Below are 15,298 nucleotides of genomic sequence, written 5' to 3'. Positions count from 1 at the left end.
TCGATAAAATGAACAGATAAAGGACAAAAAATGACCTTAGAGAGATCAAAAATGGTTTATTGATTAAAAACTATTGCAACACAAATGGCTGAATTATGGTTTTTACAGTGTGTGAAAAGTCATTTATGTCTCAAGTGTTGGTAATAGTACACATGATCGTAGGTTACTGACTGAACAAGCACTTCACAGAAAAAGATCAATCTTCTAAACCAAGCTTGAAATAAATCTCCCTGTATATGTGAGCAGGGGATATCAGGATACGTATCTGGTAATATAGTAGTATCCAGTATTTGATTATACTGCTGCTGGGGTCCCTGACACGGGTGGGCAGCAGTCGGGTAGTTGTCACACCGCTTTTACAAGCGGCTCTGTCCATGGGGTTCCGGCTGGTTAGGCCGCAAATCTTGATGTCTTTCCCGACACACTCCTTCGAAGATTTCTTAGGTCTGCCATGACCCCTGCTGCCTGGCAACTGCATTTTGGTGATGGCGTTGATGCAGCCACTCAATATGTCCATACCACCGCAGCACAGAGGCAATGTCTACAACACCAATTTTAGCATGTAGAGTTTCTGACAGTGTCTCATCCTGGGGTTTGATGCCGCAGATCCATCTTATCATGGTCGGTCCTTGCGACGCAATCGCTGCAGATCCGCAGTAGTAACCTTATACTTTTTTGGCTGCAACTTTCCCTTCTGTACACAAGTCTTAAAAAATAGCAAGTGCAAAATGAATTTGACCAGTTGTTAAGGTTTAGGAGGGACAGGTTCGTTACAGCTGTACTCTCCTACAGGTGAGTAGATGACGTCTTCAGGGTAGCCGAAGGCCTGAGGTCCCACCACCTGCAAAGAAAGAAAGTGAAATGTTAAAGTGATCTTGAACCAATGTAGCTCATTGAAGAGTCATTCTTCCACTGGTCGTGAGAAGAGTATTTACAGGTTCATTGTAGTACAGGGGAAATTCCCCTAGCTTTTTTTTGACAAGTAAATTGAACAGTGGACCATGGTATAATGTCCTGTCCTATGGACTGCGACCGTTTCTAGCAGTGTTTACAAATGTATGTCAGGTGAATGGCAAAAGCTGAGATTTTAACTCCCAACCTCTTGGTCCAGAGGCAGAGTAGCTAACCACTGGGCTATGTACGCTACCTGCTATCCACTGGACTATGCACGTTGCTTCTAACCACTGGACTACACTAGCCGGAGTATCATCCTCTGCAGTGACCGCTGGCTCTATGCTTTTTGCTTGCTAATCACGGAGTAAGCAAGCGAAAAGTATTGAGGTAAGGGCTAACCACCGGACTACTATACGCTAACCTGATTACCATCCTCTGTAATAACCGCTGGCTCAATGCTTTTCGCTTGCTTTTTTCTTGCTAACTCCGCAGTTAGCAAGCAAAAAGTATTGAGCCAGCAGTCACTACGGAGGATGCTACTCAGGCAAGGACTATGCATGCTACCTGCTATCCACTGGACTACACACACACTACCTGCTAACCACTGGACTACGCCAGCCTCAGTACCATCCTCCGTAGTGACCGCTGGCTCAATGCAAAGTCAATTCAGAGAATGGTACTCAGGCTAGGACTACAAGCACTACCTGTAGTGCCTGAGGAGTGCAGAGGAGAGGGGGGGCGGGGAGAACCAGGACGGCCACCCGCAGGCCGTACCGCTGCTCCTCGGTGGCGATGGGAGTTCCCGAGTCAGCGTCCACCACGGTGATGAGGTCAGGAACACACGCCACTACCTGGGGAGGGGGGGGGAGAGTATCAGTATCAGTACCAGGACTGTCTCCGGGACCCATCCTGAGATGGGAATTTGCTTCCCAAACAATGAGTGGGATGACAGAAAAAAATTAAAGCTGGAGAGAGCCCTGATCATCACTGGCATTTTTCACTGCAGAACACTGCAGGCAAGCAGTGATAGCTGAGATAAAAGACTTGACTTGTACCTGTGTTAGTTCACCACTTCAAACTAGGCAAGCTTCATCACAGCCTCAGATGGCCACATCAGATTTGGGGCCATATTTTTAACGGTATATTTAATCCTTGAGATTATTACCACCATGAAAAATGGAGGTTTTGTTTTTGCATGCTTGTTTGTGTTTCCGGATATTTTTGGTCAGCATAACTTATGAGCCTCTGGATGTGTTGAATGATATTTGGTTTGTGGGTAGGTTCAAGTGTTCTGCATGTAGCAAAGTTGAACTGTGATTTCCAAAACACAGATGTGCTTGTAAGTTACCACCCCACCTTGTTGTCGCTCAGGAATCTTGCCACCAGGTTCTCGTTCTGGAAGTCGATCTTCAGTGTTTGACCCAGGAAATCCCCCGACCCGTCAATCTTCAGCACCCCTCGGGCGAACCCCGCAGTCGTGGTCCTCCAGATGTCAGAGACCTGGGGAACAAGAACACAAACTCACAGGGGAGCAGCACCACGAAGTTGTAGCCTCCTTAGCAGGCTTAGAAGTTAGGCTTTTTTTGTACTCAGGCCATGTTGATTTGATTATATGGATGACATCCTCTTGGGACCCCAAAACTGACCGAAATATAGATTTTCAATTTTTGTTCTTTCAAAACTTCTTCTTTGACTTTGGAATTGGTTTGGGCATGCTACAACTTAAGTATTCGTTTTCCGAATTTAAAGTATGGCTGCATTTGAAATTTTGCATATCAAGTTATCATGAGCATACAATGTACCGACCTTCCCTGTGGCCAGGAGTCTCCCATTCTCCTGCTGCAGCACGGCCTGAACCGGGGACGTGCCGCTCTTGTAGGCGTGTAACGCGGTATGTCCGAGGCGCCAGGCTCGACTAAGGGAGTACAGGATGCAGGTTGAGCGGACCTCTGACCCTGTGAGGGGGACGAAGGCCACCCCTGCTTGGCAGCTTGGGGAAACACAAGTAAAAAAAGGTAAAGCGGTCGAATCTCAAAGACACTTTTTCATTAGCTAAAAGTACAATGCGCCAAGCACACTGGGTCACCCCTACTCTTCTCGATAATTGTGTTGGATTCATTTGGAGAGGTTTTACGTCACCAATTGAAATGACGTATGCAATCCCTTACAACATGTCCGACTCTAGGATTAAGCTTTGGCCCACAGATCCACGGAATTTGATCCATATGGTCGAGCAGCAGGGTTGTGTTACCACGTGTGCCACAGGGACATGATTGAAGAAAGAAAACACTAAATACGTTGATGAGGGTTAGACATCCAGGTAGTAAGATACGCCAAAAATAGTTAACTCAAGCAACTGGATAAAACTGTTTCAAAATTTTATCCAGTCTTAAGTAATATTTTTGGCGTAAAACACTAAATGATGTAGCTTATGGGATATCCTTCCATCCCAGCATGTTATTTTGCTCTGTCAATCAGAATTATTTCCTGGAAGAGACAGTCACCAGTCACTTGGAAAAACACACTATTGTAGTGGTGTGTGTAGTCCAATGTGGTTCAAGTGACCCTGCCTCTGGACCAAGAACCCAGGCTGTTGTCGCTCATCCAACATGCACGTTACTAGAAAGGGTCACAGTCCTCATGGCGGGATGTTACATTGTAAGTCGTAGTCTTCTGTTCATTGCACTAAAAAAGACCTTCCCACACCACATGGTGCATAAGGCAGTGCCCATCCCCATTTCAATAGCCCTTGGGCCGCACAACTTTGTGCACTCACTACAGCTAGGGGCTAGTCCACTGGTAGTGGTGTGTGTTTAACTACCATGCACTTTCCCAAATGCTAAGCTAAGAAAGCAGTATGTACCATTTTAAATTCTTTGATATGACTCGGCTGGGGATTAAACTCACGACTAAACAGAATGCAAACACTCTACTGACTAGGTCATTGCACTGGTCGAAAAGAGCTAACAAGGGGAATTTTCCTGATGTAATGAACCTGTGAATACTGTACATAACTAGCCTGAGTACCATCCTCCGCAGTGATTGCTGGCTCAATGCTTTTCATTGAGTCAGCAGTCACTACGGAGGATGGTACTAAGGCTAGTACATAGCAGGCATTTCAACATCATTCAACAGTAATTCTAAGGCTCACCCCATTTCGACGCAGACGGCCCGGAAGTGGTCTTCGAGATGTTTTGCAGTGTCGGCCTGTAGCAGCGCCGCCCTTTGACCTTTGTCATCAGCCACAGCAGAAGGGCAACAGTCAATGCCGTAGATGAATGGTGTTAACATCTGCACAGGAATAGAACATTACATTAGCACAAGGATAGAACAACATTAGGACAGAAATAGAACATGACATTTTTAGCACAATAACGCGGTTACATTCAATTTGGTACATGTACTTGGGGTGATAAAGAAGTTCTGTGCCTCGCCAAGAAATAAGGTGCACAACTAAAATTTTGGGGCATGATTATAAAATTAATTACAAAGCCTCTTATGTATGTCTACCAAAATTCAAATCACTACAGTAACTGTATGATCATAACTTTGCAGGGAACAGGCAGTAACGTTAGGTGAGAGAGTCATTTGCGTAGACGACAGTCATTTGCGTAGATGACACAGCCATTTGCGTAGATGACACAGGCATTTGTGTAGACGACACAATCATTTTCGTACATGACACTAAGTGGGCCATCGTATATCAGGACAGCAGATCACACATGACAAGAACCGGGTGATGCAGACACAAATTAAAACTTTCTCCACTCACGTGTAGCTCGGGAAACGCCCTGCCCATGCAGTCAGCGTCCACCACTGGCAGGTCCAGCGCTGACCCCACCACCAGCGGCTCTATGGCGTTCATCCCTCCGATCTCCATACTCATCACAGCGACTATCCTGACGCCCTGTTCTGTCTTAGTCTGCACAGGTCTGTAGTCATCAATGTATGTCACACCGTCACCTCGTTTTACTTCAAAACCATCTGAAAAATTACGTTGATGAAGGTTAGGCATCCAGGTGATAAGATATTATGCAATAAGGCGGTTACTCAAACTGATGATGGACAAATCTGCTGTTCAACAAATCTTGCTCAGTATCATTGATGAAAGTTTACCGTAATGGGTGCTACCTCGAACGTCTGACCATTTCCTAAATCTCATCCAGTTGCTTGAGTAACTGTTTTATTGTGTGTAAAATTAAAATGTAGCGGCAGTTGTTTTACCATGTTCATGCAGTTTTTATCAGGGAATATAATCATCCTTTCTTGTTTGCCAGCTCTTGATATGAGCACAAAAAGGATTAACTCCAGACCTAAGCGGGTCTAATTAGCTAATTAACTAATCAATTGGTACTTATTAACCAACTCGTAGGCCTGCTAAGGAGGCTCACCTTTGTTGGAAAGGTGTCTATCATTACAGCCGGCAGCGCTCAGGTCCTTCACACACTGCAGCGCGTCCTGCGTCTCATTCCCGCCGAATAACTTCTCGATCCAGATGGTCGGAGCGCCCATGAAGGCCACAGTGGCCACAGAACCAGTCAGGGCTGGGGTGGTGCCTAGTCTGGGCCAGGGGGTCAAGAACAGAAGTTGGATTAAACCAGAAAAGCAAGAGAGAGGGGGGGAGGGAGAGAGAAAGAGTAGGAGGGAAAAAGAAGGGGAGAGAGGGAAAGAGGAAGAGAGAGGGGAAGATATCAAACATACCGTACTAAGTAAGCAACATACAAATCAACAACACCGATATCATTGATTGATGCCTTAATGTGACTCAGATCGGGTAAGGGTTAAACTTTGTTCATCTGATCTATGGTGCAAAAGAAGAAGCTATTACCTTAGATTTGTTGGAAGAAATGCAACCAAATGGAGATCAGTTACTCAGATCCTCACCTCTCCGGCGCAATGACTCTGATTCTCCTGCCCTGTTCCAGCGCCCGTAGTAGCTGCAGCCAGCCCAGCCGTGGGCTCCCTCCACCGCCGCACCCAAGGATCCCCGTGCCCACAGCCAGACACTCCACGTCCCAGCGGCTCAGCACCCAGGCCCCCGTCTCGGGGTCGATCTTGGGCTCCGTCTCCTGAAGGGTCGGCAGGTGGCTGGCCAGGGAAGCGGGAGGAATAGGAGGGGGTCCTGTGTCAGCACCTGGAATTAAGAGAATAGTGAGTAATTATGATTGACCTAATGTACTGTCAAACAGCTGCATCCATGCCGCACGCTTGCTAATGCTTCAGTCCCATTTCTAATCCAGGGCCCGGCCGGGCAGCTTGTGGGAACGAAAAATATAATACAGTATAAAAGACTACATAAGACACAAAACGTGAAAAATTACTCCTGAACATATATTGTGTATTTTCTTGATATGCTTCTTCATTTTTTGTTTTCGCAAACAGCCCGGCCGGGCCCCGGATTGGGAATGGGACTGAAACATTAGCTGGTGTTTTACACCGAAGTGGGAAAAATTATAAGATAAGGGATCATCAAAAAGTGGCCACCATGGTCAGGTGGCTCATTTGACTGTACAGGAAAAGATTTTACTCTACATACTTTTATCAGTTACTTTTATACTATACAGCATTCTTGAAAGAGTTGAGTGCAAAAGGATCTGACATGAAAAGTACAAAAAGCACAAAATGAAGGAAATTTACCATCTTCCTCTACTGTTTGCTGCTCCGATGCCATGGTATCAGTGTCGATGTCAGCTAAGTCAGCGCCACTGCCTGTGAGTATGTCCTGCAGCTGCCCCACTGCCTTCACTGTTACTTTGGTTGCATTACTGGGTAAGTATGCTAGGGGGACCTCACTCACTTCTGTAATCTGCAACAAAGACACTGGTAAGTTTTTTGAATAATTGAATTTAGTCATTAGAATGTTAGGTGTGGATAACAGTTCATATTATGCCTATGCATGCAGCATATGAAAAGCTTATTCCACACAGATTTTGTTCACAAATTAGACTATTTGAATATTTGTTGGTGAGCAATGGTCCTTTGTTGCACAAAACAATCAGTTTACCTGACATGGATCACAGGCATTGCTTTGTACATGTATTAGTGGTGGGTAAATAGCCTTCTGATTTTAACATCATGTTTCCTTTTTTCCCTCAGAATATTGGACACTGAACCGGAGACGGGGCCCAATACCAATTGCAACAGACAGGCACCTTTGTTGGTAAGAGCTTTACTTTGTGTTCGGAAATATCGTGTAAATATGTTGTATACCGTCACAGATGAACCTTTGAGGCAATGGACTCGGCCTTGTACTCTAGGATGTTACTCTATTTACAGAACAGAATGATCCAACACAACGTGAGCCTCGCTATCATATATTAATATTAGCTATACGCTACATCAACTCTGGTCTGAGTCTACCTCTGGGACCTTTCTAGGTCTCCTCCTACAGTTCTACTATTGAGTTCTACACCTTCATACACTTGAACTGAATCATATCTGTTGTTTTAAGAAAATATCTACTTTGCTATAATTCTGTTTATTTATGTCTAACCTCCACCGTGCTTTGCACTGCGCCAGCAGCCACGGCCTGCTGAGTGGCGTCTGCTTTCGCCCTCCTGATGGCCTCGTCCCGAGACGTCTGCGCCAGGTTAACCACCCTGTCCACAGTCCCGCTGACCTGGCCCAGCGCTGCTCCCACCGCATTAGCCACCTGGTCAGGGGATAGTTTCATCATGTTGGTGAGTCAGTCAACAATTAAACTCTTTGTACAAAACCAAGCTTTTAGACATTGTACCAAGGTGGTTTTATATAGAAGGAGAGCGGACGGGCTAAGTCTCTATTGTACTATGTGTATAACGGGTGTGAAAAGTCAACGCGATACACAATGGGTTACAGTGGGGTGAAACAAAAGGACCCAGAGGGGCACTTATTAAGCCCGTCCGCTCTCCTTCTATATAAAACCTCCTTGATTGTACCTAGCCGATATTTTGGTGACCATCTGTCACCTTCCTCAGGGCAATACTGACCGGTTCACTTTGCACTTCAAACCAGAAAAAGAGAGAGAAAGAGAGACAGAGAGATGAAGACAGCTAAAGCTCTGCCAGCCATGTCAATTGACATGTCTAAAACAACACCAAGGTTAATATCAGTACAATTCACAAAGTTGAAAGTGAACAGTTGTATGGAATTTGATATACATTATACATTAGCCTGACCTGGTAATGCTGAGGTTTCTGAATGCTTGACGCTCCGCTGATGTTTCTCTTTCCATCCACCAGGATGGTGCCACCCCCCACCAGAAGAATGGGCTGTTCCTCACCACTCAGCTGGAAAAAGAATCATGGTAAAATCAATTCCTCTGTCAGTTTAGCTTACTGTTTTACGGAATATGTTATTTTATGGAATTCATACGATCCACCAGAGTGGACATTCCAAATCACCATGTGGGTGCTTGTTGCTATTCTTCAGAATTAGTTATAATTAAATCTACATGTATTTGTAATATACATTTCATGGTTTCCTAAAATTCTGAAATTTGTTCATACCTTCTAAATGTTTCATTGGAATCATAGAAACATTCATGGCACTGAGAACAATACTTCTCAGACTTTCTAAAGAATGGGTAATGCTACTTCCCACCTTGACCTGGTCGATGGCCTCCTCGACCATCTGGTGTATCCTGTCCACCGCCCGCTGCACCAGGACCCGGTCCAGACTGGTCACATGACCGGGGTCGCCCAGGTCGGCCAGTCCTGCGGCCACGGCCACGTCGGTGGCGGTCAGGGTGGAGCCCCCGAACACCAGACCCTCCCGCACCAGGCCGTACCCCGTACTGCTGGGACCCACCTGCACTGGGGGCTGGGAAAGGTTTTAGAGGTACGTCAAACATTGTTGTTATTGTTGTTCACCTTGTCATTACTGCAGCAAGGTATACTTTTTACAGGGAGAGGTTGCTAGCCCTTCCCCTTTAATGTGCTTAAAGCACCTCCTCAAACACGGGACCCTCATTTTACGTCCCTTCCAAAAGACGGGTGCAGCCCCAACCAAGATGTCCTGTCCCGGGGTTTGAACCAGGGTCTCCCAGTTACCAACTTATAGGAACCAGGAGCTCAACTGTGAGACTGCTACCTTCAGGGACATCCCTGACAGGTAGAACATTACGTTACACAAAATAAATCCTCTACTGCGTCAGATGTTTCAGATAGCATCCACTGTCAGTCTTTCATCTGAGTGCAGTGGCTGATGAAGAGTTTTTCAGTCACTGATGAAAAATAGTGGATGCTCTCTGGAACTGAAAGGTTTGCACAAAGAAAGTCAGTTATGAAATTACCTGATTTCCCTCGGCCCCATCCGTCTGTCTGACAACAGATCCCCCTCCCAGCCCAATGCTCAGGACGTCCGGCATGCGGAAGTTTGTGGTGACTCCGCCCACCTGTCATGAGGAAGACGGGAACAATTCAGGATCCAATCTATCTCCATCCATGTTTATAGCTTACAAATTATGGTTTAATACAGAGGTGCATAGTTTTATGCAAGGAGTTACATTCAAACCTGTGACCGCCTCTACATAAGGACCACCCGGCCAATGCGACCACTATTTCAGGGGATTTCCTTAGATGATCTTTCCAATTGACACAAGCATTAAGGAATCCCATCTATAGTAAGCCACCTGTCCACATAGACCAGATGTTATCTTCTGAGGTACTTTAATTTGCAGTACGTCTGAGGTACTTTTGCTGTACTTCAGATTTACTTTTGACTGTATATGCAATGAGCACAAGTTTCTAATCAGATATATACCGATAGGTTCAATGTATTACCTGTAAGATTCCGGGCGGGGCCTGCATTTCTCAACTGATAAAAACATCAACTGAAAACCAACCAGGGAGCAACATTCAAGATCCAAACCAGGTCACAATAAAAAAAAAAAAACACTGCAGATGCACTACAAATGTCTCACCTTGACCCTGGTTGACGCCTGCCGAGGAAATCCCCCCATCAGACATCCCAGATCAGAAGTGGTGCCTCCGATGTCAATCACGATGGCATCTGCAACATCTGTGACCAATAGATATGTGCATTCATTCGTTCATTCATCTGAAGTATAGGCAGTACGTAGGTACCCATCTGAGTAATGAGGCTGTTAAAAACACACTCGAGGCAGTTTCTCAATCATGGAACCCCCATTTTCCATCCCTTCTTAAAGACAAATGCAGCTCCAACCAGAATGCCTTTCCCCGATTGGAACTAGGGTCTCCCAGTTACCAGAACCAGGACCTCAACTATGACAGGGACACCCTACAGTAATCATTCCTTGTGACACTGAAACAGGTTAGGAATCAGATCTTTGAGTCAATATATGCATTTCTAATGTACAGTACTAACCGTAACGGTACTACTGAATTGTTTCAAGCGCAAACTTAAAACACTGTAACAAGGGGAAGACCTCCATTCCCCTTTTATCAATGAAATCAACTCCGGCCCCACACCTTTACAGTAACAATTCAAACACTATTGAAGCGTCCCACCTGACAGGAAGGCTGCCCCCCTCATGCTGTTGGTTGGTCCAGACGCAAACGTGCGAACAGGGAACTCCAACGTCTGCTCAGCACTGAAATACAAACATCAAGCATGTATTATGCAACGTTCTAAAGGTTGTCTAACCTTCATAGACCTATAGAAGTACGAATGGACACGAGACTAGGATTGCTTTGAACTAGACCAAAGCATGCACTACTATTGATGATATAACAACACCCATTCTTCTTTTTGTCACTTCCTATCATACACCACTCCCTTAACATGATGGTAAACAAAATGGCGGCACCCATGGACGCAAAGGAAGCCAATATAGGTTTTGCTACGCAAACCTGTAATAAGCTGAAATAAACTCTCACCTGATGAGTGTCCCGTCGTTCTGTGTGAGGTAGAAGGGGCAGGTCAGTCCCAGTGCGTTCAGTGCCTGTCTGAACGCCTCCACCGTCCTGTGGCACAGAGGCTTCAGGCACTCGTTCAGGACGGCCGCGTTCTCCCTCTCCAGCAAACCAATCTGCCCGACCTCGTGGGACAGCGTCAGGCTGACCTCCGGGAACTCCGCACGGAACAGCTCCGCAACCTGGAGGGATTCAAGTGTAGGACTGTAACATGAGACCCAGAGTGTAACTGTAGTGTGAGACCAAGTATGAGTCCTCAGATGCAGTGACCCATGACATGGGACAAGTAGTGTGTAGCCAGGCTGTTGTCAATCATTAAACTTAGCTAGAATAGGTTGACAGTGATCCATACTGCAAGAGTGAGTAGCAAGGCTTTAGATAGGCCATTTGTTACACAAAGAAGAAAGCCTGAGTCTTTCTGAGACCTTGAAGAACTTGAAGTTCTGATTTAAGCATCAATGAACTGGATTATTGATGATCTCTCAAAAAGAATGATGTACCGGTAGATTAGAATAAATGAATTAAATAAAAACACCTGCAGGAAAGGATATAACTTATTATAAGTACATGTAGGGTTTACATTGTATGAGCCCTGGAAGATTAGCCCCCTAGGGGGGCTAAAGGGTATCTCAATAAACTCAATAAACTCAATAAGGAACAAATGGGGGGGATGGAGAGAAGGAAGAAAATAAGAAAGGAAGGAAAGAAGGAAGGAAGGATAGAAGGAAGGAAGAAAGGATCTAAGGAGGGAAGGAAAGAAGGAAGAAAGAAACAAAGAAAGAAAGGAAATAGTTTTAAAGTTCTTCACTCACCTTCTCCTCCTGTTGCGGGGCGACGGGTGAGAAGACTCCAGCGATGACCACGTTCCTCCCTCCCTCGTCCCGGATGGTCCTGATGCAGGTCCTCAGCTCCTCCTCCTCCAGGGATGAGATCTCCTGCCCATCAAACTGCACACCCCCGTTCACCAGGTGGTACGACCCACACACAACCTGTAAGAATGAACAAGAAGTAAAAGATCTCAAACCTTCATTTTGTGAATTTCGTATTTCAGTCATCATTTTGAATTTGTTGCTAATTCTGGCTTTAAAAAAAAGTAATATGTATTTTCCTGTTTGACTTTCGACACTGGCCAAGCCTGAAGCAACAACTACTTTGAACCTGGGCAAAACCAGCCATTTCATCCTGCAGGCTTGGACATGCGCCAGTGGAAAAAAAAAAGTGCATACTCACCAACCAAATAAACTTTCCTCGTTGATTATGCAAATTAGATACTTATTTGCATAAATAGTATTTGCTTATGTAAATCATCACTCAAGCTATCTACATACCAAAATAATGACCATCCATCAACCCCTTGAGTTATTCTCTTTCAAAGTCTGAAGCAAAACCTGCTCCTGCAGTTCTAAAAAAGCCGCTAGAGGGCCAAAATCTATACCACTTACTCTCTGACCAAAGAGCTATCCACAACTCAAAATGTTGCAAAAAACTACTTTCCCCTTCCACAAATGGAACTAAGTCCCCACAAAAGTAAAAGAATAAGATCGTTCACGATTCCCAGCATGTATGTGCAGCGACAAGTATTGTGGATAATATGTCTTCTTCTTCTTTGTGGTTCGGCAGCCAACATCAACATGTTGATGAATCTGCTGCGCTTGACGGGTAGTGCTGGTGTCAGGTGTCAGACCCCCCAAACTACAGTACCTTCTTCAGGTCCTTGGGAAAGTCGCAGAACGGCGGCAGCGCCCGCGACGCCGTGCCGCACAGCCGCACCACGGACACGGGCACCAGGTCCCGCCTCTGCACCAGGGCGTTCACAAAATGAGTGGTGCCGATGTTCACCCGAGAGATGGTGCCTGATGGGGGGCATGGAGGAGATTTCAATACTGTAACAAGACTTTACAGACAACTACTGCAAATGCAGACTGAAATGTTTGCTGTGATTTTATATTCACGGTTTTCGAATTGACCTCTTTACAGCAAACTTAAAACCACCGGGAAAAGCCGTTCCATTGTGTGGCTGTAGCGCTACTATTGTTTCATTAATGCGAACTCAAAATCACCACGAACACTCGAAAGAAATAAGTTTACGTTTTCAAAATTTGAAATTTCAGTCGAGATTGTATTTCACTGGGATCAAAATCTATGCATCTATGAATAAAATGTACTACTAATGATAAAAGAAGAACATTTACAATAATTCACAGAAATGGATTGAATAAAAAATGTTATGTTGAAGCTTGCAATGGTCTAGTGGTAAGTAATCATACTTCTGAACCATGAGGATATGGTTGTCACTTATCAGCTTAGCCATTAATTTTCAATTTATTCTAGGCCACACCAATTTAATTTCTTGGTTAACAGAATTTTTGAAAATCAACATGAAAACAGAATCTGAGAGGAAAGTCTGTACTTTGGTGCACACAGTTTCAGGCAGTGAACAGGGTCAGGTGCAAGTTTTCACCCCAGCCTTCTATTTTCATGATGTCCTCGTGATAAAATTTTACCAAAAAAATCTGTTAACCAAGAAATTAAATTGGTGTGGCCTTATTTGATATGAAGAAGCAATGTCATGTTTGTTTTCATCAACAGTGCTGAATAAAAATGGTAAGAACCAAGTTCATGCATTATATATATAAGAGCTGTCCTCTGAATGCAATAGAGTTGAGTTATATAGTGAACCGAATTTGGGGTCATCTGGGGACATGATCGTAAACGGCCTGAACCCCATTGTCCAAGCAGATGTAAGGATCTGGCTCATTCTCAGCGTTTTACGCATGTTTTTGGAACATTCACAACTCTTGTGTTGCATTTTGTGTTCATTCAGTGCTGGATTTGGGTTCATGCTAGTTACAGCTTTTGTGCACTAGTATTTCTTGTTTTGTCTTATCACATTGATTGTGCAAATAAGGTGGCTGGTTTGTCTATTCACCTGGGCTTAAGGCTTGGCATTACCTCAATATTGCAGACAGTTAGCTGTTCCCCTAGCTCCTAATAATTACTATCACCGCCACTATGTATACGCTGTGACCTTTGCTCCAGCGTAACCATGTCCCTAGATGACCCCAAATTCGGTTCACTATATACACAACTCCGTATTGCATGCTGACGACAGCTCTTATAATGCATGAACTTATAGTGAACCGAATTTTGGGTCATCTGGGGACATCGTAAAACTCTGACGTTCTTTAAAACGTTTTTATCGAGCACTGTTGATGAAAACAAACATGATTCGCTTCGGCATAATAACGTTACATATAAAAACTCGTTCGAAGTTATGGACTTATGGTAGTGTCGAAGTTATGGGACCCGCCTCGCCTTATACCTTGTAGGTTCTTTTCCTTGAGCTGCTTGAGTACCGCCCTGACGGCCCGGGCCACTCCCGCGGTGACGTCCCGTGTTGTCACCTGTTTGCTCCAGCAGACCACCCGGTCCACCTGTAGCACCACGGCGTCCGTGTTCGTGCCGCCAACGTCCACTCCGATAGAAAACAGCGCCGCCATGTCCAAACCAGACACTGACCATGACCTACTTTATAGACTGCCGGTCCCGAAGCCACGCCCCCTGTTCTATTTCGAACGCCAATAAAAGTCGGCCAAGGCAAGGGGGTTATCGGGGGACAATGCAGTCTGATAGTCTCTACCAGACTAAACTACGCCGACTATAGGGAGAATATTTGCCAGGGTTTTATTTGTAGGCTCCGCGAAATGTGATCTTCACCGTGGCCTGACTCTACTGGCTAATTCTGCCGAATTCTACGATCCATACGCCCGTAGGAGGGCCTGGTGGAGGCTATTAAAGACAAGGGCAGACACTCCAATTGATTGTGCCCATTCTAGCCTGTAATATAATATAAAACAGCACCGAAACAAGACCTCGAAAATCAATTTCAATCTCAACAAGAGACCTCATATCTCCATGAAATATTTTCATTATGCAAATGACCTCCACATTTGCATAATCTATGCTTGGTCATGTAACGTCATGTATGAGTCCTATAGTGTAAATGTAGGAAAACACAGCAACTATATTATTCCTCATTAATTATGCAAATTGGTGCCAATTTGCATAATTTGTACTTCATTATGTACATCTTTGTCTAAGCTACCTGCATACTAAATATCATAGAAATCCGTCATTCCATTGTTCAGTTCGAAGATTTTGACAAAAAACACCCCTGCAGTTCCAGGGCAAGCTGCTAGGGGGCCCAAACCTACACCACTTCTTTCTTACATCACAAGCTATCTACCACCAAAAAGTTCTGCTGCAGTACCAAGGTTACATACCAGGGGGCCGAAAATCGACATTGACTTTCGTCTTCCCAACACCTACCCACATGAAAAATAGCATCATACATGTGTAATTCATCCAGAGGATCTCGAGTTATGCTGACTATAAAAGTCCGGAAACACAAACACACACACACCCAAAACTATATCTCCATTTGTCAAGTCAAGTGACTTAGTCAAGTCATTTAACGTGTCCGCTGCCGTTAATAGGCTGTCAAAAATGCCGACTGACTTCAGTGCTAC

General features: G+C 44.8%; 1 protein-coding gene across 1 annotated transcript; it reads right to left on the bottom strand.

Moving 5' to 3' along the window:
• Positions 1-27: 27 nt before the first annotated feature.
• On the bottom strand, positions 28-14,520 carry LOC136432046 (uncharacterized). The gene is made up of 19 exons (XM_066423064.1): positions 14,092-14,520; positions 12,471-12,622; positions 11,582-11,758; positions 10,734-10,951; positions 10,365-10,447; positions 9,797-9,894; positions 9,167-9,268; positions 8,476-8,694; positions 8,052-8,162; positions 7,388-7,546; positions 6,532-6,700; positions 5,779-6,028; positions 5,286-5,455; positions 4,667-4,878; positions 4,046-4,185; positions 2,701-2,884; positions 2,251-2,394; positions 1,599-1,745; positions 28-841 (listed from the first exon to the last, which is right to left on the bottom strand). The coding sequence occupies exons 1-19, from the start codon at positions 14,267-14,269 to the stop codon at positions 746-748; spliced, it is 3,009 nt and encodes a 1,002-aa protein (XP_066279161.1). The 5' UTR covers positions 14,270-14,520; the 3' UTR covers positions 28-745.
• Between the last annotated feature and the right edge of the window lie 778 nt (positions 14,521-15,298).

The sequence above is a fragment of the Branchiostoma lanceolatum genome, chromosome 4, assembly GCF_035083965.1.
Source record: "Branchiostoma lanceolatum isolate klBraLanc5 chromosome 4, klBraLanc5.hap2, whole genome shotgun sequence".
In the NCBI taxonomy this organism is placed as follows: domain Eukaryota; kingdom Metazoa; phylum Chordata; class Leptocardii; order Amphioxiformes; family Branchiostomatidae; genus Branchiostoma; species Branchiostoma lanceolatum.
Note: the sequence above shows the minus strand (reverse complement) of the source record. Positions and strands in the feature narration are given on the sequence as shown.